At 39.0% G+C, this 25,023-nt stretch overlaps 2 protein-coding genes across 6 annotated transcripts in view; both read right to left on the bottom strand.

The window, feature by feature from the left end:
• The window catches only part of ralbp1 (ralA binding protein 1), a 37,650-nt gene extending 35,988 nt beyond the window's left edge, over positions 1-1,662 (bottom strand). Inside the window, exon 1 of one of the 2 annotated variants that reach the window (XM_008118181.3) lies at positions 1,477-1,662. The gene's annotated coding sequence lies outside the window, so the exon portion shown is untranslated. Of the gene's footprint in view, positions 1-1,205; positions 1,357-1,476 lie in introns of those variants that run through there. The other variant, XM_003225677.4, reaches the window with a different exon arrangement.
• A 9,640-nt stretch (positions 1,663-11,302) lies between these two features.
• ankrd12 (ankyrin repeat domain 12) overlaps positions 11,303-25,023 on the bottom strand; it is a 78,431-nt gene continuing 64,710 nt past the window's right edge. For all 4 annotated transcript variants that reach the window (XM_062980519.1, XM_008118179.3, XM_008118178.3 and 1 more), the window contains 5 exons: positions 18,540-23,122; positions 16,417-16,515; positions 15,434-15,577; positions 13,536-13,631; positions 11,303-12,584 (listed from right to left, as the gene is read on the bottom strand). In XM_062980519.1, coding sequence (XP_062836589.1) covers positions 12,399-12,584; positions 13,536-13,631; positions 15,434-15,577; positions 16,417-16,515; positions 18,540-23,122 — 5,108 coding nt within the window. In that variant the 3' untranslated portion in view covers positions 11,303-12,398. The remainder of the gene's footprint in view (positions 12,585-13,535; positions 13,632-15,433; positions 15,578-16,416; positions 16,516-18,539; positions 23,123-25,023) is intronic.

The following is a 25,023-nucleotide window of genomic DNA, read 5'->3' as shown; positions in this document are numbered from 1 at the left end:
GTTACTATGGGGAATACCATTGCTTTAACTATGCGGTCCTTCGTTGCCAGTGTGATGCCTCTACTCTTTACTTTTTTTTATCAAGATTGGTCATTGCTCTCCTCCCAAGAAGTAAACATCTTCTGATTTCTTGGCTGCAGTCTGTGTCTACAGTAATCTTCATTCCTAGAAATACGAAGTCTGTCACTGCGCCATATTTTCTCCCTCTATTTGCCAGTTATCAATCAGTCAGGTTGCAATAATCTTGGGTTTTTTTATGTTTAGCTGCAACCCAGCCTTTTCACTTCCTTTTTCAGCTTGGTTATAAGGCTCCTCAGCTCCTCTTTGCTTTCAAGCCATCAGAGTGGTATCATCTAAGGTTGTTAATGTTTCTTCCAGGAATTTATCTCCAGCCTTGGATTTATCAAGCCTCACACGTTGCATGATGTGTTCTGCATACAAGTTGAATGAGGAGGGTGACAGTATACAGCTGTGGCGTACTCCTTTCCCAATCCTGAACCAGTCTGTTGTTCCGTGGTCTGTTCTTACCGTTGCTACTTGATCGTTATAAAGATTTCTCGGGAGACAGACAAGGTGACTTGGTATCCCCATACCACCAAGGACTTGCCACAATTTATTATGATCCATACAGTCCTGCTACTGTCTACTACAGCCCGAGGTTAAAGGTAAAGGTTTTCCCCTGACATTAAGTCTAGTCGTGTCTGACTCTGGGGGTTGGTGCTCATTTCCATTTCTAAGCTGAAGAGACAGCGTTGTCCGTAGACGCCTCCTAGGACATGTGACCGGCATGGCTGCATGGAGCGCTGTTACCTTCCCGCCAGAGCGGTACCTACTACCTATTGATCTATATACATTTGCATGTTTTTTAACTGCTAGGTTGGCAGAAGTTGGGGATAACAGTGGAAGCACACCCCGCTCCCCTGAGTCGAACCTCCAACCTTTTGGTCAGCAAGTTCAGTCATTTAACCCCCTGTGCCACCAGGGGCTCCTACTACTGTCTATTACAGTATTACTGTTAGAGACCTACTACTGTCTATTACAGGCATGGGCAATCTTTGGCCCTCCAGGCGTTTTGGACTTCCACTCCCACAATTGTTGGAGTTGAATTCCAAAACGCCTGGAGGGCCGAAGTTTGCCCATTCCTGGTCTATTAGGAGGAACGGGAGCAGGCTGTTAAATTTATGATCACTGCGTGTTTTACTCACCACGAAACCAGCTGCCTCTGAGATGAGAAGTTGGTGGGAAAGAGGCCAGTTGGAAACCTGGGGAGGTTCAGAGTGGCTCAATTCCCCGCCAAGGCGCTAGAGGGCGCGGCGCTCGAGGCCCTCCTCTCGCGCGTGCGCAGTACAGGGGGCGCTTCAGCGGCGGTTCAACGGCCGCCCACATTCTCGGGGGGGGGGGAGTGGTTTAAACCCCGGTGGGAAAGAAAGCGGCGCTTTCGAGGGGCGGGGGGAGGTGGGGAGCCTTAGCACCGACCTGAAGAGGCGGAGGCGGGGGTCCCGTCTGCTCCCCTCCGGCGTCACGGCGGCCCCGCTCCAGGCCCCATCCCGCCGTCGCCTGTAGACCAAGCCTGGCGTGAGGCGAGCAGGGGGCGGCGGCGGCGGCTCCGAGGCGCATGCGCGGATACCTTCCGGCTTTTCCTGCTCTTTCGGGGCAAAAGGCGCATGCGCGTAGGGAGGAGCCCTCGAAAGAACCCAAGTGAGCCGCTCCAGAGGAGCAGAGAAAGGGTTGGAGGGGGCACAAATGCGCATGCGCAGTTCCTCCTCCTGCTCTTCCCATGCTTACATAACGAATGAAGTGTGGCTCCGTGTTGCCTTACGCCCTCCCCCTTTTTTTCCCCTTGCGATGCGTCTTGGGAAAGGAAGTCTTAACATGGCAGGGAGTGAGCAAGTTGGGATTTCTGTTGGAGCCATTAGTGGGACACTATTTATAGCAGGCATGGGCAAACTCGGGCCCTCCAGGTGTTTTGGACCTCAACTCCCATAATTCCTAACAGCCTACCAGCTGTTTTATAGAATTTTTATTTGTGGGGCCTACTCCTGAGTAAGCCCTTGAAATGTATACATGGCAGAGGGTGCATTCTGCAAGTCCCTACAAGTTGCTTCTGGTGTAAGAGAATCACGTTGCCCAGGAAACGCCCAGATGTGTTACGATGTGATACTTGCAGGAACACCTTCAGCAAGCAAGAGTCCAAAAGTGGCAGGTTAAAACCTGGAACCTCAATCAGTGGCTGATACCGGATGAGAAACCCTCTCCTGGGCACACAGAAGATTGGGTGACTTGGAAAGCGCTGAACAGACTGCTCTGGCACCAGGAGATGCAGAGCCAACCTTAAGAAATGGGGCCACAAAGTGGAGTCCACGACATGCGAGTGTGGAGAAGAGCAATCACAGACCACCTACAATGCAGCCTGAGCCCTACCACATGCACAATGGAGGACCTTCTTAGAGCAATACCAGAGGTCAAAGGAAATGTAGTATAAATCCAAGTTTTTAACTTTTTAAATACATTATAATTGTATCCTCAATTCGCATCTGACACAATAAATTAACATAGCACAATATTAATATTATATATTACTGTATTGTACTATACAACTGTAAGGTAAAGGTTTCCCCTGGTGTTAAGTCCAGTCATGTCTGACTCTGGGGGTTGGTGCTCATCTCCATTTCTAAGCCGAAGAGCCGACGTTGCAGTATTATTAGTAATATTACATGTAATCTATAATATACAATTATTATTATTATTATTATATTGTACTATAATATACCAGAATATATATAATACACTACCAGTATGTTATACTATTAGTATTATCTATATATATAAAAGGATAAAAAAAATTCGGCCTAGGACAAAACAACAAAACTACACATTCCAGAAACACTAAACTTGGCAACACAACCCCTCATCAGTGCCTCTACGTTCATACAATAAAAAGAAAAGAAAAATCAAGTCCTAATTAGAGGGGGAGGAATAATTGTTTTTTATCCAATTGCTGCCAGTTAGAAGGCTAAACTCTGCCCACTAGCAACCTACTCAGCCCAGGGGACAGGCACAGTTAGGCCTCACTTAGGTGTCTTCCACACTACCTATAAAATACACATCATCTGATTTTAACTGCATTATATGGCAGTGTAGACTCAAGGCCCTTCCACACAGCTATATTACCCATTTATAATCTTACTAGATGTGCCCGGCCACGCGTTGCTGTGGCAAAGTGGTGGTGGTATTGGTTAAAAATTGTTGTGTAATTTTTATTTGACGTTATTTGCATTTTTTATTAATTTTATTGTAAGTTATATTTTTACTTACTATATTTTATTATTTTCTTGTATTATTTTTAGTTATTTTCTGTTATGATAGTATTTTATTGTATTAATTTTTTAGTGGGTTTTTTTTTTGGGTTGCTAGGAGACCAAGTTGGAGGAGCTTAGCCTTCTAACTGGCAGCAATTGGATAAAAGCAATGATTCCTCTCTCTCTAATTAGGACTTTATTTTTATTTTCTTTTTGTTGTATCAACCTAGAGGCGTGGATGATGGGTTGTGTTGTCAAAGTTCGAGGTTGGGGGGCCTGTAGTTTTGTTGTTTTGTGGGTCGCCGTGATGCCATCACTCTTTTATATATATAGATATTATCTGCTTTGTACTGGATTATCTTGAATCCACACTGCCAGATAATTCACTTCAGTGTGTATTTTATACAGCTGTGTAGAAGGGGCCTCATATAATTCAGTTCTAAGCAGGTAATATAAGATTATCAATATACAGGCCAGCAGAACGTTGGATAAGTGAATATGTTGGATAATAAGAAGGGATTCAGGAAAAAGCCGATTAAACATCAAATTAGGTAATGATTATACAAATTAAGCACCAAACATCATTTTATACAACAAATTTGACAGAAAAAGTAGTTCAGTAATGCTATTTTGTAATTACTGTATTTACAAATTTAGCACCAAAATATCACAATGAATTTAAAACATTGACTACAGAAACATTGACTACTAAAAGGCAGACTGCGTTGGATAATCCAGAACACTGGATAAGCGAATGTTGGATAAGTGAGATTCTCCTGTAATATGAAATAATTACTGTGGTAATCCAGTCCAACCCAATTCTGCCATGGAGGACACAATCCAAGCACACCCAACAGATGGCCACCCAGCCTCTCAATAATAATAATAATAATAATAATAATAATAATAAGAAGAAGAAGAAGAAGAAGAAGAAGAAGAAGAAGAAGAAGAAGAAGAAGAATATCATACAATCATAAGGTTAGGAGACACCCCTAAGGATCATCCAGTTCAACTTCCTTCTACCATGCAGGACGACACAAACCAAGCACTCCTGACAGATGACTATCCAAGATCTGCACAGTAATAATACAAATCGAATCATAGAATCAGACAGTTAGGCGAGACCTCTAAAGGCCATCCAGTCCAACCCAACTCTGCCATTGGACGATACAATCCAAGCACTCCCAACAGATGGCCAGCCAGCCTCTCAATAAGAATAAGAATATCATACAATCCTAAGGTTAGCAGATACCCCTAAGGATCATCCAGTTCAACTTCCTTATATCATGCAGGAGGACACAATCCAACCACTCCTGACAGATGGCCATCCAATATCTGCACAATAATAATACACATCGAATCATAGCATCAGACAGTTAGAAAACACCCCTAAAGGCCATCCAGTCCAATGCAGGACACAATCCAAGCACTCCCAACAGATGGCCACCCAGCCTCTCAATACTACTACTACTACTACTAATAATAATAATAATAATAATAACATCATCATACAATCCTAAGGTTTGGAGTGACCCCTAAGGATCATCCAGATCAACTTCCTTCTACCATGCAGGAGGACACAATCCAAGCACTCCTGGCAGATGGCCATCCAGCCTCTACATAATAATGATGATGAAGATGATTATGATGATAATAATAATAATAATAAAAGTGTAGAATCCAAGAGTTTGGAGAGACCCCTAAGGGTCATCCAGCCCAACCCTTTCTTTTATGCAACAGGACACAATCCAAGCATTCACAACACATGGACAACGTATAAATACTATACAATACTACACAGGGACATAGACCCCCTCTACCCTCACCACTTTCACAGTACACAAACAACCAAATGCATACTAAACATAAAGACAACCATACAACAGACATTCAATACCACCACTACCTCAACAAGTTCTCACCAACACCACCAGACAATGCCACAGCAACACGTGGCCGGGCACAGCTAGAATAATATATTGTAAATGGCAGTGGATGCACTTTAATGCACTTTGACATCACTTTAACTGCCACGCTGCCATACTGTGGAATCGTGGGGTTTGTAGTTTTCTAAGGTCTATAATCTCACCTTCTCTGCCAAAGAATACTGATGCCCCACCAAACTACAGCTCCCAGGATACTATAGCATTCAGCCCTGGAAGTTCAAGTAGTGACAGCCTGCTTCTGTTCTACAGTGTGGCTGCACTCCACATTGAAGGAAGGGGCGATTTATTTATTGTGTCAGTAGCTAGTTAAGAATAGAGTTATAATATATTTAAATAACCACAAACGGAGTTAAAAACTTGGCGTTATACTAAATTTCCTTTAATCAGAAGCTGGCCACTTCGAGTGCCTCTGGTGTTGCTGTAAGAAGGTCCTCTGTTGTGCATGTGGCAGGGTCCATTGTAGTAAGTGGTCTGTGGTTTTCTCTTTTCCACACTCGCATGTTGTGGGCTCCACTTTGTAGTCCCATTTCTTAAGGAAGGGTTTTAGTTTATTACAGTGCTTTATGCAGTTGTTTCTAACCGCTGATCCTCCAGATGTTTGGAACTCCCAGAAGCCCCAGCCGGCTTGGCTAACTGCCAGGAATTTTGAGAGCTGAAGTCCAAAACACCTGGAGAGACCAAAGGTTGGGAATCATTGCAAAGTAGTAAATTTTGAAAGTGTCGGCACTCACTTCCACCAGAGTGAGTAAAAATTAAAGTAAGATAGACAGCTACATGGGCAGTGCCCTTGAATACCCCTGTTCTCTGAAAATTGCCTGTTCAGGATCAAGTTGGGCAGCTCTGCTTTCCGATCCAAGCAAACCAGCAAGAGCATGTGAACATACACTGGTTTCTTGTGACATTCAATAGGCTGGTATCAGTCTATGGGTGCATCTACACTGCAGAATGAATGTTTGACACTACAGTGCTTTTAACTGCCATGGTTCAATGCTGTGGAATCATGGGAGTTGCAGTTTGGCGAGGCAACAGCAGTCTTTGCCAGAAAAGACTAAAGACTTTGTGAAACTGCAGCTCCCATATTTCATAGCATTGAGGCACAGCAACTAAAGTGTTGTCAAACTGTTATCGAGACCGCGATTTAGCAGGGATCTGCCCTGTGAGGGAGATCCAATCCGTCTCCCAGAAGAGGGAACGAACCTTGGCGAGCCGACCGAAAAGTAGGAAATAAACCGGAATATAATTTACCTGAGACCGAAAGGAAAAGCTCTGCCAAGTTGAAGGAAAAACCGTCAAAGTGTTTATTAAAGCGATTCAGCTGAAAAGGACATCATGCAGTGATAGATCGACATGCAAGATGTAACGATACATTGAAAATAAAGCCATTTTATACATTTCTAAGTTTGAAGTCTGCTTGAATCTCCCGCCCTGTCCCTCTGCCCAATCTGGCTTCTGATAGGTTGAGGGCGCCGCACTAGGCGGGAGCTTGGTTCTCTGCCCTGCGCCTCGGCCAATGAGGAACAACCTTCGCCTCTGCCAGGGCCAATCAGGTTGGGGAAGGTAGGAGTCAGCTAGACAATGGGTTCTGGTGAATGAATCATTTGGAGTTATCTTATGCAAAGTGATTACCCGAGGCTGGCGCCTTCCAAGATAATCTTAAGATTATTGCTGTTTTTGAATAGGGTCACTTGGGATGTCCGTGGTCCTTTACGCACGTACACAGTTCATGAACACCTGTGGTGTGGCTGAGATGTCAGTTAATATTGACACTATGGGATTATGGTGGCAGGACCAGCGGGAAGTCTTCCTTTGGCTCCCCAGGGGTCCAGGATGGGATTGTGATCAACATTACCATATGAGATTTTATCACCCCGGGGACTGCTCCGATCTAGGGGGGTCAATCTCTGGCTATGGGCCATGCAGATGCAACATAGATTAAATCTTTATGGTGACAGTTTACCTTCTTATATGTGTGAAGCCCAGAATCTAGGGTGAGGGAAGGCAGGAATTTCTGGGGTTAACTAGAGTTCAGACTATGCCTTCATTAATTAAAACATACTAGGGAATATAGAGAATCATATCTTATCCATTTCCACCCAAAATTACCGAAAAAAGTACTAAATATTAACATTTATAGCTTATTTTCCATTCCTGCGCTAATAGCGTAAAGCGGGAGGCTATTTAGGCAAGGAACGCAGTTTGACAATCAGCTGATGATCAGAGAAAAAATGGTCAAAAATGATCTCTGTTGGTTGTATTTTAAAGATTAGGCGATTTTAGTCATAAATATGAATTGGGGTGATTTTTGGTGCAAAATTGAGTGAGTTATGAATGGAAATGCATGCTGGGGGTGGGCAATTCGGCAATTCAGCCATATCCGGTTTGTCTAAGAACAAGGAGAGAATTCAGATTCCCTCCGGTTTTAGAGGGAAGGAAGATAACCCAGGTTTTTCCGTAATATAACATATATAAAAGGGAAATATATGAGTCTGGGGGTCTTCCAGGGAACCCACAGACCAAGTTACATCTGGCTAAACAGTTAATAAAGAATTGATTCCAATATTTCATAAACATATAAGCATACAATTCATGAAACGTCCATAAGCAGCTCAGGTTGATTTCTGTCCTTGGGAGTCCAGCAAGAGTATATGAGTGAGGAATCCTGTTCATTCATAAAAATGAATGAATGAACCGAAGAAGTCCGTCCAGGAGTCCTTGCCATTATGGGGATCGCAGCTGGTCCTTGAAGAAACTACATTTCTCTCCCAGGTAATGGCAGCCCCCTACCAGTAGCCCTGGGAAAAACTTGTGTCCCCGAAAAGGCATCCTGTCAGCCGCAGGAGCCGAGAAGCGGCGCGGGGCTGCAAAGAGCAATTGGAACCAGCTTTTTTGACAGTCAGCTGTTTCGAAGTTTTAGAATGGACCAATCCAGGCGCTGTTGGTTGTCCCGGGACCAGGAGTCTTATAAAGTGTTAAATATAAAAGATAGGCATGCTTGGAATATTTTTGAGAAAGTTATGGTTCAATTTGTTCCAATCGCCATGTTGTTATATGGCAAGGAGAACGCGGTGAGGTTAATGGAGGAAGGGGGGAGGATTTCATGCGAGGGAGTCAAGAAAGGTTACAAAATAACCACTGGAGAGGATTTCAGGTTACAGGAAAGGATACCTTCTTTATTCAAGGATTAGTTACAGTGTCAGGACTGGGGAAAGCAATGAAAATAAAATTTAATAATAAATTGTTGCGGTCTGAACGTTCTCCCACTTTGCAGGCGATCCGGATTTGTGGAACTCCCCGCCGCAGGTCAGATGAATTTAAAAGCGGGGGTCTCCGCTATCAAAACTGCATTCATTCTGCAGTGAATTCTATCTGTGGCCTCCTTTGCAGGCCCTTGGGATCTTCCTCCCTATTTCTCAAATGTTGGTAAGCTCACACAACATTCAGTCACCTTCCTATGGCTACACTTGGGCCCCCAGTTTCATAAATTAATAAAAAGGAAGGGCTGACAGTCAACATTTAAAAGAGAAATGCAACTGATCTGTTCATGTTACACCTAGATTTATAAATACTTTCCCTTCTTTGTTGCTTACGCAGAAGAAAATTACTGAGTGGACTCTTACTCCAACATCTGAAATGTAACTGGCAGTGATCAGGTCAGAGTTTCCAAAGCTAGCAAGACTCATACATATGATCCAGGTTTGGTTCACAATTCATCTTTGCCCATCAGAGCAATTGCTCCTTTATACATTTTACTTCAATTTTACTGGTATAGTGACTGGCTTACAAGGTTTTGGGGACCAATGAGTAACATTAGCTGAAAGTGGGTTTTGGGAGGCCCAAGGTCAAGTCCCCACCAGGCTGTGAAATTCACAGGTTGATATACTTCCTCATAACCAACTTTTCCAGAGAGGTTATGAGAACATGGAAGAGGAGGAGAGTCACAGAATCATAGAATCATAGAATAGTAGAGTTGGAAGAGACCTCATGGGCCATCCAGTCCAACCCCCCGCTAAGAAGCAGGAAATCGCATTCAAAGCACCCCCGACAGATGGCCATCCAGCCTCTGCTTAAAAGCCTCCAAAGAAGGAGCCTCCACCACAGCTCGGGGGAGAGAGTTCCACTGTTGAACAGCTCTCATAGTGAGGAAGTTCGTTCCTGATGTTCAGGTGGAATCTCCTTTCCTGTAGTTTGAAGCCATTGTTCTGTGTCCTAGTCTGCAGGGCAGCATGAAACAAGCTTGCTCCCTCCTCCCTATGACTTCCTCTCACATATTTGTACATGGCTATCATGTCTCCTCTCAGCCTTCTCTTTTGCAGGCTAAACATGCCCAGCTCTTTAAGCCGCTCCTCATAGGGCTTGTTCTCCAGACCCTTAATCATTTTAGTCACCCTCCTCTGGACGCTTTCCAGCTTGTCAACATCTCCCTTCAACTGCGGTGCCCAAAATTGGACACAGTATTCCAGGTGTGGTCTGACCAAGGCAGAATAGAGGGGGAGCATGACTTTCCTGGATCTAGACGCTATACCCCTATTGATGCAGGCCAGAATCCTTTTGGCTTTTTTAGCTGCCACATCACATTGTTGGCTCATGTTTAACTTGTTGTCCACGAGGACTCCAAGGTCTTTTTCGCACACACTGCTGTCAAACCAGGCATCCCCCATTCTGTATCTTTGCATTCCATTTTTTCTGCCGAAGTGAAGTATCTTACATTTGTCCCTGTTGAACTTCATTTTGTTAGTTTCGGCCCATCTCTCTAGTCTGTCAAGACCGTTTTGAATTCTGCTCCTGTCTTCTGGAGTGTTAGCTATCCCTCCCAGTTTGGTATCATCTGCAAACTTGATGATCGTGCTTTCTAACATTTCGTCATAAGCACTGACTTCAGTTTATTGAAAGAAGAGCATCATCCTTAGCATCTACAAATATATGGTCACTGAATTGCTACACAATGCTATGGCATACAATCAAGCAATGTGCAGGACAGATGACTGCAGTGGGCTGCCACTTTGCTTTATGCACAGGCTTTAAAAAAACGGCAAGATCTGTAGCCTAATAGCAGGGTTCACCAACTTGTTTTACGGCAGCCATTGCTCTTTTTCTGACCTTGAAAGAGGAACTAGGTGTACCAGAAGAGATGTGGCATCTCTCTTGCTGTAATTTTTAAGTGTTGGGATTATTTGCCTGGTCCAAGTCCCTACTTGAGAGCATGAAGAATCTCTCCTGACTTTTCTCAAATTCTGCAACGTGTCTATTCAGTAAAGCTGGGGTATGGGGGAAGACAGATTCCTTAGATTCTTTTTGTGCCAGCAAGGGATTTACCCAATTAAAAATCCCTGATCTTCATTGAAGATACTAGTATGACAGACCCTGCCTCAGGATAATTCACCTTGCCTGTTGCTACTTTCGTACTATTGGTTTTAAAAATTACTTACTGGATTCTAAAGTACTGAGGCAGCTGCTTCTTCCCTTTCCACTGCATGTCCCAGTGTTGGAGCTGAGAATATGGTGCAATTTGATGTATTGCCAATCTTTTCCCTACCTTTATTAAAGGAAATGACATTGGAGGGAATGTGGCAGAGCATGTATTGGTCAGTTTATTGGTAGGGCAGACTGTGATAGACTGTAAAGCTGTTCAGAGATGGCATGTGCCCAGGTAGAAGCAACCCAATTGTACCTGGTGGGTGGGTGGCTAGAAAGGCTCATCACAGATCTCCTTTCCAAGGCTGAAGCTTAGGAGGACAGAGCATATGGGAGTTTCCCCCATTTTATTCCCAAAACATTGTGTGATGTAGATGAAGTCAGAATTGCTCAGGCAGCTTCATGTAAGAGAGGATTTGAACCTTGAAGAAATCTTACTTGCAGCCCCTCCCCTCCACATCATAATAGCAGTAATTTTCTCATAGTCCACAACTAGCACGTTAATCAATTATTCAAAAGCCACTGAAAGATTGGTCAGAATATACAACTACAATCTTATTGTGGAACTTTCAAATATTTATTTTTGTCAAATTGTATAAAATTTCAAGAATGAAAATGTCACCATCACAAAGATTCAACTATCTGTTAGCATGACCAATAGAATTTATTAAACATTGTATTTACAACTATTCACATATGTTTCAATTGGGAAATATTAAAATAGATAATGTACAATTTAAGATTTTTTCACTGAGAGGCAAAGAGAAGGGACAGTGAAAGGTTTGTTATGAGAACACAATGTGATCATTAAGGTTTTAAACAAAATACTCTCAGCATAGTAAGTCATGGAATGACGTTACAGCAGCAGAGCAGTATACAAATAGCTCTGGAAAATCACGGTGTAATAATCCATGAAGCACTGCTGCAAGCTACACAGAAAGGGGCACTCATGCAAATTCTTCTGAATGAAAGGACGCTGTACAGAAGCAGTGCTTAGTGGATTGGCACCACATGTTGTAATCACTTAAGTTCCACACACTTGGGGAAAACTTGAACTGAGCCAGCATGCAATACTGCTCAGTGTCAAATCTTAGCAATGATGGTGATGAACAAGCAGCTAAACCAAACACATGCCTTGTAAAAGAAAATTGCCTATATACTACAGATAAGAAACAACAACTTTGGTCCAGTAAAACATTAGACAAAACAGTTTTACAATTAAAATATCTATTTTTATACACAGATGAACAATAAATACAATATTTACATTTGCACAATATGTATAAAATAAGTTATTTAAAAATGAAAACAATATTACATCTTTTCCAAAAAGAAAACTGTACAGTTAACCTATAATTATATAAGATGAACAGACTTTAACTCCCCATATTCTCACAAGTTTATAATTTCTTCCACAGGTCTGATGTTGTTTGTCAGAGGTTAATAATTATACAATTAAAGGGAACTTTAAATAACAAGTGCTTTTCAGTGTATTTCTTGTAACAGCTGCCAGCGCTGTTAAATCTTCAGTGAAAGATTGTTATACATATATAGATCTGTTGGGAAGATGCTTTTTGGATGCAGAATCTAAAATAAATTTACATTTACAATATTAAATGAGATTTTGTGAAGGAATATATAGAACATTGGAAAAGGCAGTACTCCACTTTAGTGCTATATTTTAAACAACAATATTTATGTCCCACAGCCTTAAGCTGTTACGGCAAAGGTATGTTAACTGTCATATAGGTGTCAGTTCAAAGTCATCATTAACGTCTACAAGAGGAACATAGAATTCCTGAATTTCATAAATGCTGATCGATTTATAAGTCGCAGGATCAAGTTCTTGTAGTTTAAGCTGCCATTCCAGTCTTTGAACAGCATTTAAAGCTGCTGCTTCATGTTGCTGCCTCATCAAGAGACACGTCTATTGCAAAATAAACAGATGAAGATCCGATTATTTCCAGTACAGTTTAATGATAACCATACACAGTATTTTCTAAAGTAGGTGTAGTTAACTTGATTGTGCAGAAGTCAGTCATACCCATAAGACTATTTTTTCTGGTTCTTGTGATCATCAGATCTATTTTGGGATAGCCTATCATATAGGTTCCTGAGAAATCTGAATTCATAATGGAAATGTTAGTACAAGCAATGAGTATTAACTTTTGAACTGTAACTATCATGCTTGTTTTAAATTCCAGAAACAATTAAATGTATCTTAAAACAAAATGTGTAATGAAATCAGGACTCAGCCACAAAGAATAAGGGACTATAAGTGCTTCCTCATGCACATATAGGGCTCTTGTGTGTGTTATGTCTTACTCAACACTTCTACGCATCATGCTACATTGGAAGAAACTCAAATTCCACACAACTTAGTGTATGATGTGTTTTAGAAAAATGATCATTTTCAGCTATTGTGACTAATATCAACAAACTATGGCTGTTTCTCTGCTGTTTAATACAATCCTCAAGATTCTGGCTTCTGTCTTTAGAAATCTAAACATCATATTAGACATATTATCACAGCTCTGTTCTGACAATGCAGTGAACATGGATGCAGAAATTGAATGTTCGCACAGGAATTCCAAGTGTGCAGGGGAAAAAGGTAGAGTTTTGTGCCTTTGACTATATTTCAGTTGCCACCTAGCAGAAGCCTGCTGATCAGCCTGCAAAGCAGAGTGAGAGGAAAGCATGCCCATTACAAGAACCTTTTACACATTACTCTGGAATTACAAAGGAATTTGGCTGGAGGCAGAATAATTTAAAAAAATACACATACATATATTTGCACATGAATTTATTACAGCACAAACAATGAGACAGAATCTGACAAGAGTCAACTTTTTATTTATTCCCCCCAGAAGATACTTACCTTTAATTTGTCAAATTTATCATCCACATCCTGTAACCATGACATAAACTGCCTTGCATTAAATCGATCTCTAACTGATATTTTACCGTCATCAGTCTGTAAATCAAACATAGGAAATGATAGCAAATGTTAATTGCTAAATCACAGGAATTTCTGTGCCAAAACAACTGCCTTGCAGGGACCTATGTATTTTAAATAGTAGAATGATGAAGGTAACTACCTAGAGCCAGAGGTCCCCTTTCAGTACTAGTGGAAAACCGTTTTCACACAAGACTTTTGTGAGCTAATGAAGAGTGAGAAAACTACACTCTCATCCAGGAAAAAGAAACCTGTTTTCATATCACCATGCACAACGTTTCTTAATATCTTTGATGAGTCTTCACATCTTCTTGTTATTCCCCATTTCTCTCAAGTTGTAGCACACAGCCTACAACAACAGCAGGGGCTCTGCACGGCATACAGTTCACAGAACATGCCTGTAATGGTCATCATCATTCTACTGAATATTACAAGCAGTCCTATTTAATCTGAAATATTTGAATTAAATTTGTAACTATTGCGACTTAAGAACCATTGATAGATCAATTTTCCATTAATATTTTCAACTTCCCCTTAAAAGCTATTTTTAGTAGCCATGTTTATATCTCATGGAAGTATATGTTCTACAAGTGAATCATAAACAGTAGACTTTCCACTTCTGCAGGGGGTAGGGGCACAAGACTCCTGTGAATATGGAAAAGGGGTATTCGTTTTTACTTGAAAAAACACCTTTCAAGCAATCTCTAGACCCTTCAGTACAATCCTATGCTCAACTTCTGCTGGAAGGTGACCACAAATATGTAGAGAAGTATTCTCTCTAGAAACTCTGGTAGAAATTCTGGAGGACCCTGAAATTCCTAGAGAAAATGTATTAATTAAATCCATGAAAAATAAATTTCACAAATGTTAAATCTACCTATGTGGAGGGTCAAATGTAATATGTTTTGTATTAAGTTGTTTTTTTTTCTGCCCTGAGTTAAGTGTCAACTAATTCGATTGGGTATTCCTGCATTTCCTTTTGTGAGCTGCCTAGCGTCCTACTCTGGGAGAAAAGCAGAATGAAATGAAATGATTCAGTCAATAATCAATCAAATCAAGTCTCCAAACCATATACTATTTGTAAAGTTGTGTCATTTTATCTTTAGTCATCTTTCTAAACTAAAAAGAGCACTACATGTTTTAGTCTTCACTCATAAAAAACTGCTGCACTACTGGAATAATTTTGGCTGCTGTTTTCTGAACCTTTCAAGTTACCTACTATCCATTTGACACTGGGCCATCAACACAGAATTAACAAAGCACTTACACAATGCTGTTATATAAAGGCATTATGCTACAGGCAGTTTTAAGAACGTAAGAAAAGTAATCCTGGATAAGACCTAAACCCTATCTAGTCCAGTATTCTGTTCACACAGTGGTCATTGAGCCTCCTATGGGAACCTGCCATCAAACGTGAGTGTAGCTGCACCCCAAATCTTGTATTCTCCACCAATCGATCTGCAGAAGTGTACTGCTACCACTGAATTCCTTTTTTTAAAACTGATTGTCAAAAGGAATTTGTCAAAAGTGTTTGGAAGTTCAAGTGTATAATACCTACGGCTACTATCCATGTTCTTGGTAAATTCTTTCAGAATTCCAAAGTTGAGGAAGCAGGACTTCTCTATATAACTGTCATGTGAATTACTGTATTTCACCGCACAATAGTTGCACTTTCTCCCCTTCCCACCCCTTTCAAAAAAGAGGTAATATTCTTAAGTTAGTAACTATTCTATATTGCCACAATTATGAGTTTAAGGAGAAGGATTAAAACAGTACTGTAAATTAGTTAACACAAAATCCAAACAGCAGCCTTCTTTTACCTGTGTGTCCATAGGTGCATTATAAACCTCAGCATCCAGCAATACTGTACATGCACTGAATGGTAAAGTCTGATTTGCTAAAGTTCTTGCAGCTCGGTAGTGAACACGCAAAACCTCTTGCTCATTGGAAACAATAAGCTTTTCCTAATTAAACAAAGAATTTACATGTAAATTTGAAATACAGTTTCATTATTGAAGCTCACCTATATTTCTATTTCAGAGGGAACTAATTTGCATTTTCACTATGAATTTGAAACAATGAGATTTCAATCAGACAATGATACGACACTTTGGTTTAGAAAATCTTTTCAGAAACTTTTCAGACATTCCTTATAAGCATGACAGATTTTCTTGAATATCTTTTAAAGTAATACATTTCAAATATTTTAGATATCAAATACAGCAACAATTAATATTTTTCTATCAATTCTTAAAAACTTGTCAGCAACATTCATTAATTTCTTTCATGAAAAACTGTACAGAGGTTTAGAGCCTCTTCTGCTCTTAAGTGCATCTGGCAAGCTTATTTACTGATGTCATGAAGTTTGGTCCCATGTATTCTGGTGACTAAAACCAAAGTGAATGGAACAGAACAGTCTGGTCGAGTATGCCAAGAATTTGGCAGAAAGCTGTAACTTTTACTGTAAATATTAACCAGTCAAAAATGTGTTTGGCCACATATCTGCAGCAACTGACAACCATGGCATGGTGATACGAAATTTTGTTCGTGTGTTCTTTACAAAAACTCATCTTGTCATAAACTCCGCCAAATGAAAAATCAACACATTTGAAAGGCTAGTTTAAAAATCTAGAATGTATCATATGTATTTGCTATTAGCCTTTATCTGAATTACTTCTTTCTCCTCCCGCTCTTTAAAAGTATAAAGCTCTTAAAAATAGAAGCTTATTAATATGTATTCCCTAGATTGATAATTGTATAAACACTACAGAAGTTAACGTGCAAGATTTCATGGCAGTCTCACCCTTTCAATACTGTGCTGTAAACGAAGTTTCATCCTTACAACTTCTTGTTGTTTAAAGAGTTCTTTTAGTGGATCAGACAGTGAAGGAGGTGGTGTGATCTGTGAATGAAATATCATTCTGATATAACACATATATGAAAATATAAATAAAATATATTTCACTTGACAAATGACACATAGTGGCTAAAAGCAAATTTCACACATTTGTGTCAGCATTGCAATTCTGGAAATACAGTTTCTCTTTGTAGTCTTCTGCAACTTTAAAAGTACAAGAGTCTTCAAAATACAGACCTGGTAGCTCTACGCATTCTTGACTTCCTGGCTTAGAGCCTACAGTTTTCAAAGCTCCTTTGTCTACCACTCCATTTTTGGCAACCAAGAATTGGCTGGTTTGTTCAAATGAAGATATAAAAAATACTGTTTACTGCTTCCCTTCAGCAACTCTCTTTCCTCCTTTCATATTGGGGACTTCTTCCCATGTAGCTTTCCAGTTTTTAGTCTCCCTTGTTATGCCCCACACAAGTCCTTCTGTCTCTAGGGTCTGTATAAAGTTTTGGTGATAGCAAATCCAATTTATCTCAGAAGATTGCTTTGTACATTTCCTTGCTGAAGTTACCTTTTTCTATTAGTCAGAATGTATGTGAACTATGTATATTACAATATTGTTATTTTGCTTGTTCATGTTTCTGCAATTCTAGTTTAATTAGTGTCTTTTCAAATAAAGGCTAATGGAAATTCTCATGGTGTGTACAAATTTGGACTTTGTTCAATGAATCGCTGCAGAAGCACATATATAAACAGCATTTTCATGAGGTATAAATCTTAACATATAATAGTAAACTGTGCTTATGGTTACAAGAAACATGCTGGGTGTATGTGCTTCCTACCTTCTTCTGTGCTTAAGATTAACTGCAGCTTGTTATGACATCTGATTCCAAACTTATTCTTAATAATGGTTTACTAAAACAAGCTATGCTTAATTGGTGCTAAGTAAATATGACTTGTTTTGATTAACAATTGCTTAGGCTTTTGGACAACATTAAACTGTGGCTAATTTGAACAAGAAAACGTAAGCATTCCCCATCATGCTGGATAAAGAAAGGAGCGGACTGCACGAGTCCACAGCTCAACCAAGAGCGTTCCCATATTAAAATATGGTTCAACATTAAATATGTTCCACATACAGAACATAATACCATAAGGTAATGTAATGTAATGTTGACAATAATATTAAACTGCAGTATAATATCACAAGTGAATGCAACTTAGACAGTAGCAATTGGTGCCAAAGAATAAGGAACATTCTCAGTATTGCAACAACTGTTCTCCTTTTTCTCTCACTACAAATGTAAACAAACAGATTTCATTTCAAGTTTTGTTACAACCCCTTTCTATCACTTTTTCTACTATTAGTAAAATCTTAACAAAGATTGATAGCTATGTGAGAGAAGTGATTGGTCTGCCTCAGAAACAACAAATACAAATTGAGGAGAATAGTGAGTTAGGGACACAAGACTCTGAAGGAAGAAAACAACACAGCATTCTCCAGTCTTAGGTGTCCAACTGCAAGTATTCTCTCCATCATGATAAGCATTTATACTAGCAAGTAGCTGAGGTAAGACTATCACTGAACCTGAGCAATGAGAAGGCACAGTTGCTTTCTTAACCCAGGGTTCAAAAGAACCCACTATGACTCCTCTTTTTATATCTACTGACATCTGGCAAAGGATGGAACCAACATGTCCTTTCAGTGATTTTCCCTACTGCATAAACAAATGTTAGCTTGAAAAAATGTGGAAAACAAACCAATAAAGATTACATTAATTATGTATATTTTATTATGTGCTTTGCAATTATGAATGTAATGCAAAAAAGACAAAGAAAGTATAATTATTTTCCAGTGCCATTACCCCTTGTCATTTCCCTCAAATGCAAAAAATTAAATTTACCCACAGAAACTATTTACATCCAACTAAGAAAAAAGTAAAACATTATTCTATGTTCTATCAGTACAGAATAGAGTAACAAATGTCTCCTTATTGGCTTAAATTTACATGAAATGAACAATTTAGGGGTTACTGAGAATATGTAGTTTGTTATAATTTTAGTTTTCAGTTACTTACAGTTGGAATGCATATCTTGCTCAAAGGATTGCCATCCAAGAGGTATGATCCATTGAAGGTCACATACTCATCATAATACTGAGGTGCCTGAGGAATAACGCTACATAATAACTTGCGTTTCTCTTCTATTTTCTTCCTTATGTGCAGGTACTCAAAGTATGGATTTGCTCTTTCCGAACTGTATGGCTGAATTTCTTCGAGTTTTAGAGCATCAACAATAGCTGCCAGGGACTGATGAGTTTTTTCCTTAGCTTGCATTAAAGATGGATTTACTTGCACAGGCTGGGGAACACGTGACAGTTTTCTTTTACGTGGATGATGCGCCTGGGGATCATCTTCCTCAGTTAGCCGTATCCTTCCTTTTATAGAGGCAGATGATTCAGAATCTCTTTCTGATATCTGAGGACACCCAGCAAGATTCTGCTTAGTCTGATTAGCAAGCATATTTGCTCGGTTCCTTGTAATTCTTTGAGGAATTTCATAATGTTGTGCTTTATGGTCTTCTATTGCTTCCTCCAACTCTGCCTTAATAGCTTGACTGTATTTATGGATTTCATGTCCGGATAACTGTGAATGGTTTTCCAAACATCGTGAAAGGCACTGTTGCAAATTTTCTTCTACTAAGCTGTTTTCTGTGTTATCTGTGTTAAAAAACTTTCTATTATAATCGGTTACAATACCTTTCAATGCTCTGGCATGTAAGTCCTGTGAATCTACATCATTTTTATTACAGGCCATGTGGGACAAACAGAGGCCATCAGAATGGGCTTTTTCTCCTTGAATCTGAACATCACTCAGTCTGTTATCTAGTTCATCAGTTTGCGATGTCTTATAAATGAGTTTACTAACAACAGATAAACTTCCATTAGGATGTATGTGGGGATCATTTACAGTAAAATCCTTTTCAAAATTTGGTCCAATATCCTTAGTGAAGCTTTCAGGATACACAGTGATGAGCACGTCACTCTTTTTATTGTTTGAAAAGACATTTTTTTCCATCTTCTTTTTACTGATAGGGTCTACATCTAAGATTGCATTGGTTGCTTGAATGGCACTTTGTTGGTGCTTTACAAGTAGTGCTTCTTGACTAATATCTGGCGAAGGCGCATGCTTTGCTCCGCCCACTGAATCAGGAGCAGGATGAATCTGAGATGGGCAAGAGGGTTGGAGAGGCAAAAAAGCTACTGAATCCTGTGACATTACATTTACTGTGTTTTCAGCCTGATGATGATAAGGTTCAGAACTTTTCTGCTCTTTTATGATTTTATTATCAGAATGATGTGTAGTTGGGGCAATTGTGGCATCTTGTTCATAACAGGTGCATTCACTGTTTAACGAGTTAAGCCTATCCAATGCTACACCCCATGATTTACTTGATAGTGTCACACTATTCTGATTACCCTGTTCTAAAGGTGTATGACTTTCCCCTGATGGGGTCAACAAAGCAGCACTTTTAACAACTACATCTGATGCATTAGATTTGTTATTAATAGGTCTTGTTGGAGATGACGCAAGGCCAGAATATAAACTTGACACGGTATTTTGGGAGTCCTTTTCAAGCAAATTAGAGAACTGGGATTCATGTATCGGAGAACAACTATGGCTCTGGATTGAGGGCAAAGCACTGTGATTATTTTCATCTGAAACCCGGGACTGTTTTGTGTATTCATAAGCAGCTGGCATACTGCATCGCCGTACTTCTACAACTGCTCTGCAATCATTTAGAACAAATTTAACATCTTCAACCGATGCTGATCTAACATAAGTTGGTGGAATTCTATTTGAAACAGGAGGTTTATTGCGCTCTGGCAGCTCTGATAAACTATCAGTTTCATGATATGCAGGTGACTTGGCACTAGGTAAAAATGGTGAATGTGAAAAAGACATTTGTGAGTCAGATCCTTCAAGCATAAAGTCTGAATCATATTCAGTTAGAGGTCTTGGTGGAGTCACTGTAGTATTGCAAGAATCCTCAGAGCTAGCAACTGAAATCATGGAAACTGATCTGGAAGTTAACCCAATCTTTTCATTTTCTGATCTAGGGGATCTATTTAGGTTATTGTCCAATAGTATTAATGGTTTTCCAACAGCTGGTAAGTTCTTTGTGTCAACAGACTGTGACCTGATACTTGTAGCATCTTTTAGCAACTTATCCTTCACACAAGCATCTGACAACTCTGAACTTTTTGAACGAATCAGTTCTTTGCTTTTTGTTTCAGCAAGTGAATGTTTTGCTTTGTCCTTATCTTTTATTTTGTTAAGTTCAGAACAGGATCGATTTTTTAATCGCTCTTTTTCTTTCTGTTTTATTTTTTCTTTATGTTTTTTATGCCATTGTTCAATTTCCAAGTCTTTGAGGCTAAGCATTCTTTCAAAGCTTGTCTGCATTAAATCATCATTTAATAATCTCTTCTCTTTAGGTCGAGTATCTTTAGGTGCTGGTGCTGTTTTAGACTTAAACTTTTCCATTTCAAGTTTTAGCTTAAGTACATTATTTTGCTGCATTTTGTCTTTATGTTTATCACGTTCTTTATATCTGTCAATATCTTTATCTTTTTTATCCTTCTCTCTGCCATCTGGAGTTTTTAGTAATTCATCTTTGGGTTTCTCTTTGAATGATAATGGTTTTTCAGTATTACATTTCCTTTCTTCTGATGCATGTTTTATATTTGAAACTGAACTGTCTCGTTCTTTGGATCTGTCTTTTTTCTCAGCTTCCTTTTCTTTGTTTTTTACTTTTTCCATCTTTGAATATTCACATTCCTTTTCAAGCACCTTGGCTTTCCTTTCATTGCATGACTTTTCTTTACATTCGGACAAGTGTCTATCATTTTTTTCTTTCTCATGCTTCTTGTCAGATTTTTCCTTGCCTTTTTCTTTTTCATCAAGCTTTTTAATGGCATTAAAGTTTTTTAACTTGTCGTTTTCTTTATGAGATTTTTCTGTTTGATGAATAAATAACTTTTCTTTTTCTTTTGTTTTTTCAACATTTTCAACAAATTCTGAATTGTCTTTTTCTGACTTCTGCTCACATTTACTTTTTTTCTCTTTTTCAAGGTTTTTTCTCTCTACTTTTTCATTAGCAGAGTTGCGTTTCTCTAATTTTTCTCTATGTTCCTTTGTAGTTTTTTCTTGTTTCTCAAACTCTGATTCTTTCTCAACTGAAAACATACTTGTTGATATATCCCTAACACCTAAACACAACAGTTCTGTTTCTTTGTCAGAGAATATGCTTTCTTTTTCTTCCTTAATATCTTTTGTTTTCTCCTCCTTGTCATTTTCTTTTTTATTTTTGTCCTTTTCCCTCTCCTCTCTGAAAGTTTTTTCTTTTTGAAACTTTTTATCTTTCACATGTTTGTCATCTTTTGTCAGAACTTTTTCCAGTTTGGATTTTCTTTCTGACATGGGAGATTCATGGTCCAAATTTGATATATCTTCTGCTTCATCACTTTTAAAAAAGTTCTCTTTCCAAAATTCTCTGTCAAATTCAATATTTCTTTGGCTCTCCTTAGAACTCTCTTTATGCTTGTGTTTTTCCTTCTCCCCATCCTGCTCTTTTTTGTGCTTGTCCTTTTCCCTTTCTTTATGTTTCATCTTATGTTTTTTATATATTTTCCCCTCCTTATCAACTTTTTTCATCATACATTCAGAGCTTTCACATGACGGGCTATTGTCTTCTTCTTTATGTTTGGGGCTGGATTTGTCACCAAACTCTGAAATAAATTCTTTCTGATGTTTACTTTTGTCTTTGTTTTTGTAGGGTTTGCCACTGCAGCTTTCTGGGAGAAACTCAGCATCTATATTATGGTCACATCGAACCAAATCTGATTGCGATGTTACTTCTGATCCGCTTGGGGATAAACACATTTTAATATTCTCTTGTTTAAGAGGTGTTGGCTGCTTCTCAATTAACCCACATGGATGCTTGGGGGATCTGCTAGCAGTAATATGGAGTAAGGGCAAAGAAGATTCCTCTTTGGAACTGAAAGATTTTCTAAAATTCTCTTCTTCTCTACTTTTGTCAAAAGATTCCAAGACAGAAGCTCCCAAGATGGTTCCTCTGGAATTATCTTTTTCTAGTTTTAATTGCTGGTTCTCTTTATTTTTGCTCTGATTTTTTACTTTTCTTTTAACTTTTCCTTTTTGTTTATGTTCATTGAAAACATATTCTTTTTTAATCTTTGTGTCAGAACTTGATGTCTCTGTAACAGTACAGGAGGGAGAAATGGTCTTTTTGTCTTGAGGAATATCTTCATCTGAACTTTCAGAACTTGAATACAAAACTCTAGAGGGCTGTTTTTTATTTTTCAAAGATTTCTGAAATGATACTTTTTCCTGTTTAAGAAATACACTACTCTGTTCTACTTCAGACTCATCTTCTTTCCTCAGCTCTTTCCTGGGTATGTGTCTATCATCAATAATTTTCTTAACTTCATCTTCTTCTTCATCTTTAAACTCATATTCATCTAAAGGTGCCTTAATAGGAATGTGCTTTGTGTCATTTACAAGAGATTCTTTCTCTGTCTCAGAATCCATATTTCCATCTATACTGGAGGGATTTACAGATGGAGTCTCTTCAAGATCTGGAAAAAGAATTGTAAAAAATTACTGTCATGTGCATTTTTTTGCTGTTAAGGATAGTAGTTCAAATTCTTGAATAATATTTTCCATTGTGCATCCTCAATTTTTTTTACCCATGAATTAATCATGGGTTTTCCTTATCAGACTTGTTAAGAGGAGTTTGCATTGCCTTCATTTGAGGCTGAGAGAGAGGGACTGGTCCAAGATCACCCAGTGGACTTCTATAGCCAAGTGGGGATCCAAACTGCGATCTCTTTGAGTCTGGGTCCACCACTACACCATATCAGGTGTAAATTATTGTGAAATTAAAAAGTTACAAAAAACGTTGACGTGGAAAATCTACAGATTATTTATTTTTCTTATTATTGTGCTTATGACTAAAGATACAATACACTACACAAGGGCTTTCCCCATATCTGTGGTTGTAGAAATTTAGCTTTTCTTGATGTTGAATCAGCCATTTGTGATTTATAGTTTTGGCCAGGCCTTTGAAGTTATTATTACAGAAAAAGTCTCCCATTCCAGTTCCATGACTGACCACAAGCTTGCATAGAAAGGGCCCCAAAATCTTAAGAGGCAGGGCCAGGAAATACCCTTGCTTGAAATCAAAAGCTGAACCATTCACTGAACAGCAGCAATGCATATTCATTTCAAGCTCCTTTTTATAGCTCTCTTTTAACTAAAATATCCCCATTTTAGTTTTTTTAACCACTACCATTGTATTTTGCAAAACATTAAAATGGGAAGAGAAACTAAAAATGGAAAAAGGATCTAAATAAAATCACCAACATTCTAACCAATTTAGTTTGCTTTAGTTCACTATCAATTGTTAGTATCGTAATAAACTTCATAGTGGTTTAAATTGTTAATGGTTTAAATATGTGCTATCATGCGGTCTCATGATGACAAGACTGTAGGTTACATCCGTGGGCTGAATATGGGAAGGCTATTTAAGCACGGACAACATATAATAATAATAATAATAATAATAATAATAATAATAATACTTTATTTATACCTCGCCACCATCTCCCCCTGGGGACTCGAGGCAGCTTACATGGGGCAAAAGCCCGAACAACATAATTGAACAAAATAAACAACAACATTTGCTTCGTTGGGTTCTGAGGATGCCTGCCATAGATGTGGGCGAAACGTCAGGAAAGAATACTTCTGGAACATGGCCACACAGCCCGAAAGACATACAACAACGCTGTGATCCCGGCCATGAAAGCCTTCGACAACATATGCTTCGTTCTCTCTCTGATTTTATCTACATTGCTGCAGCATCTGGGCTAGCGAGTATTCAGTGTGATTTTGCATACAACTCTGTAAGTAAGCTCTGAACAAGAATAAACAGCCTTCAAGGTCTCTTGAAAGAATGACACTGTTCTGTGGTGGTTAATAAAACAGCAGCAGAGATAAAGTCCAGCAGCAAACAAGATAAGGCTGCAGGAGTAGAGCGGGCTGATTGATACAAACCTATCTCACAGCAGGGGTCTATTGAGCCCCAAACTGAGTCCAAACCCTATCTAAGCCCCCCAACATAAGTATCTATTTAGCCTTATGAAAATAAGCCTAAATATATGAATACATTTAATGACTATTTGGCAGAGGAAAAAGAGGAAGTAATTGAAGAATTCATGATGGAATCCAGAAGGAAACGGATCACAAATTGAAAATGGACATGTTCATAATCAGGGGCAATAGGAATACAAAAGTAGGCAACAGACCCCAAAATGTTGGATAATTTTGCTTAAGCTCACAAAATTAAGTAAGAGAGTGACTGAATTTTGTAAGGACAAGAGTTTGTTAATCACAAACACATTCTTCAGGCAACCAAAGAGGTAATATAGACATCACCTGATAGCCAATACAGAAATAAAATAGACTACAACATAATTGG

This window comes from Anolis carolinensis, chromosome 4 (genome assembly GCF_035594765.1).
Source record: "Anolis carolinensis isolate JA03-04 chromosome 4, rAnoCar3.1.pri, whole genome shotgun sequence".
In the NCBI taxonomy this organism is placed as follows: Eukaryota; Metazoa; Chordata; class Lepidosauria; order Squamata; family Dactyloidae; genus Anolis; species Anolis carolinensis.
The sequence above is the reverse complement of the archived record's forward strand: the minus strand, read 5'-3'. Positions and strand labels throughout refer to the sequence as shown.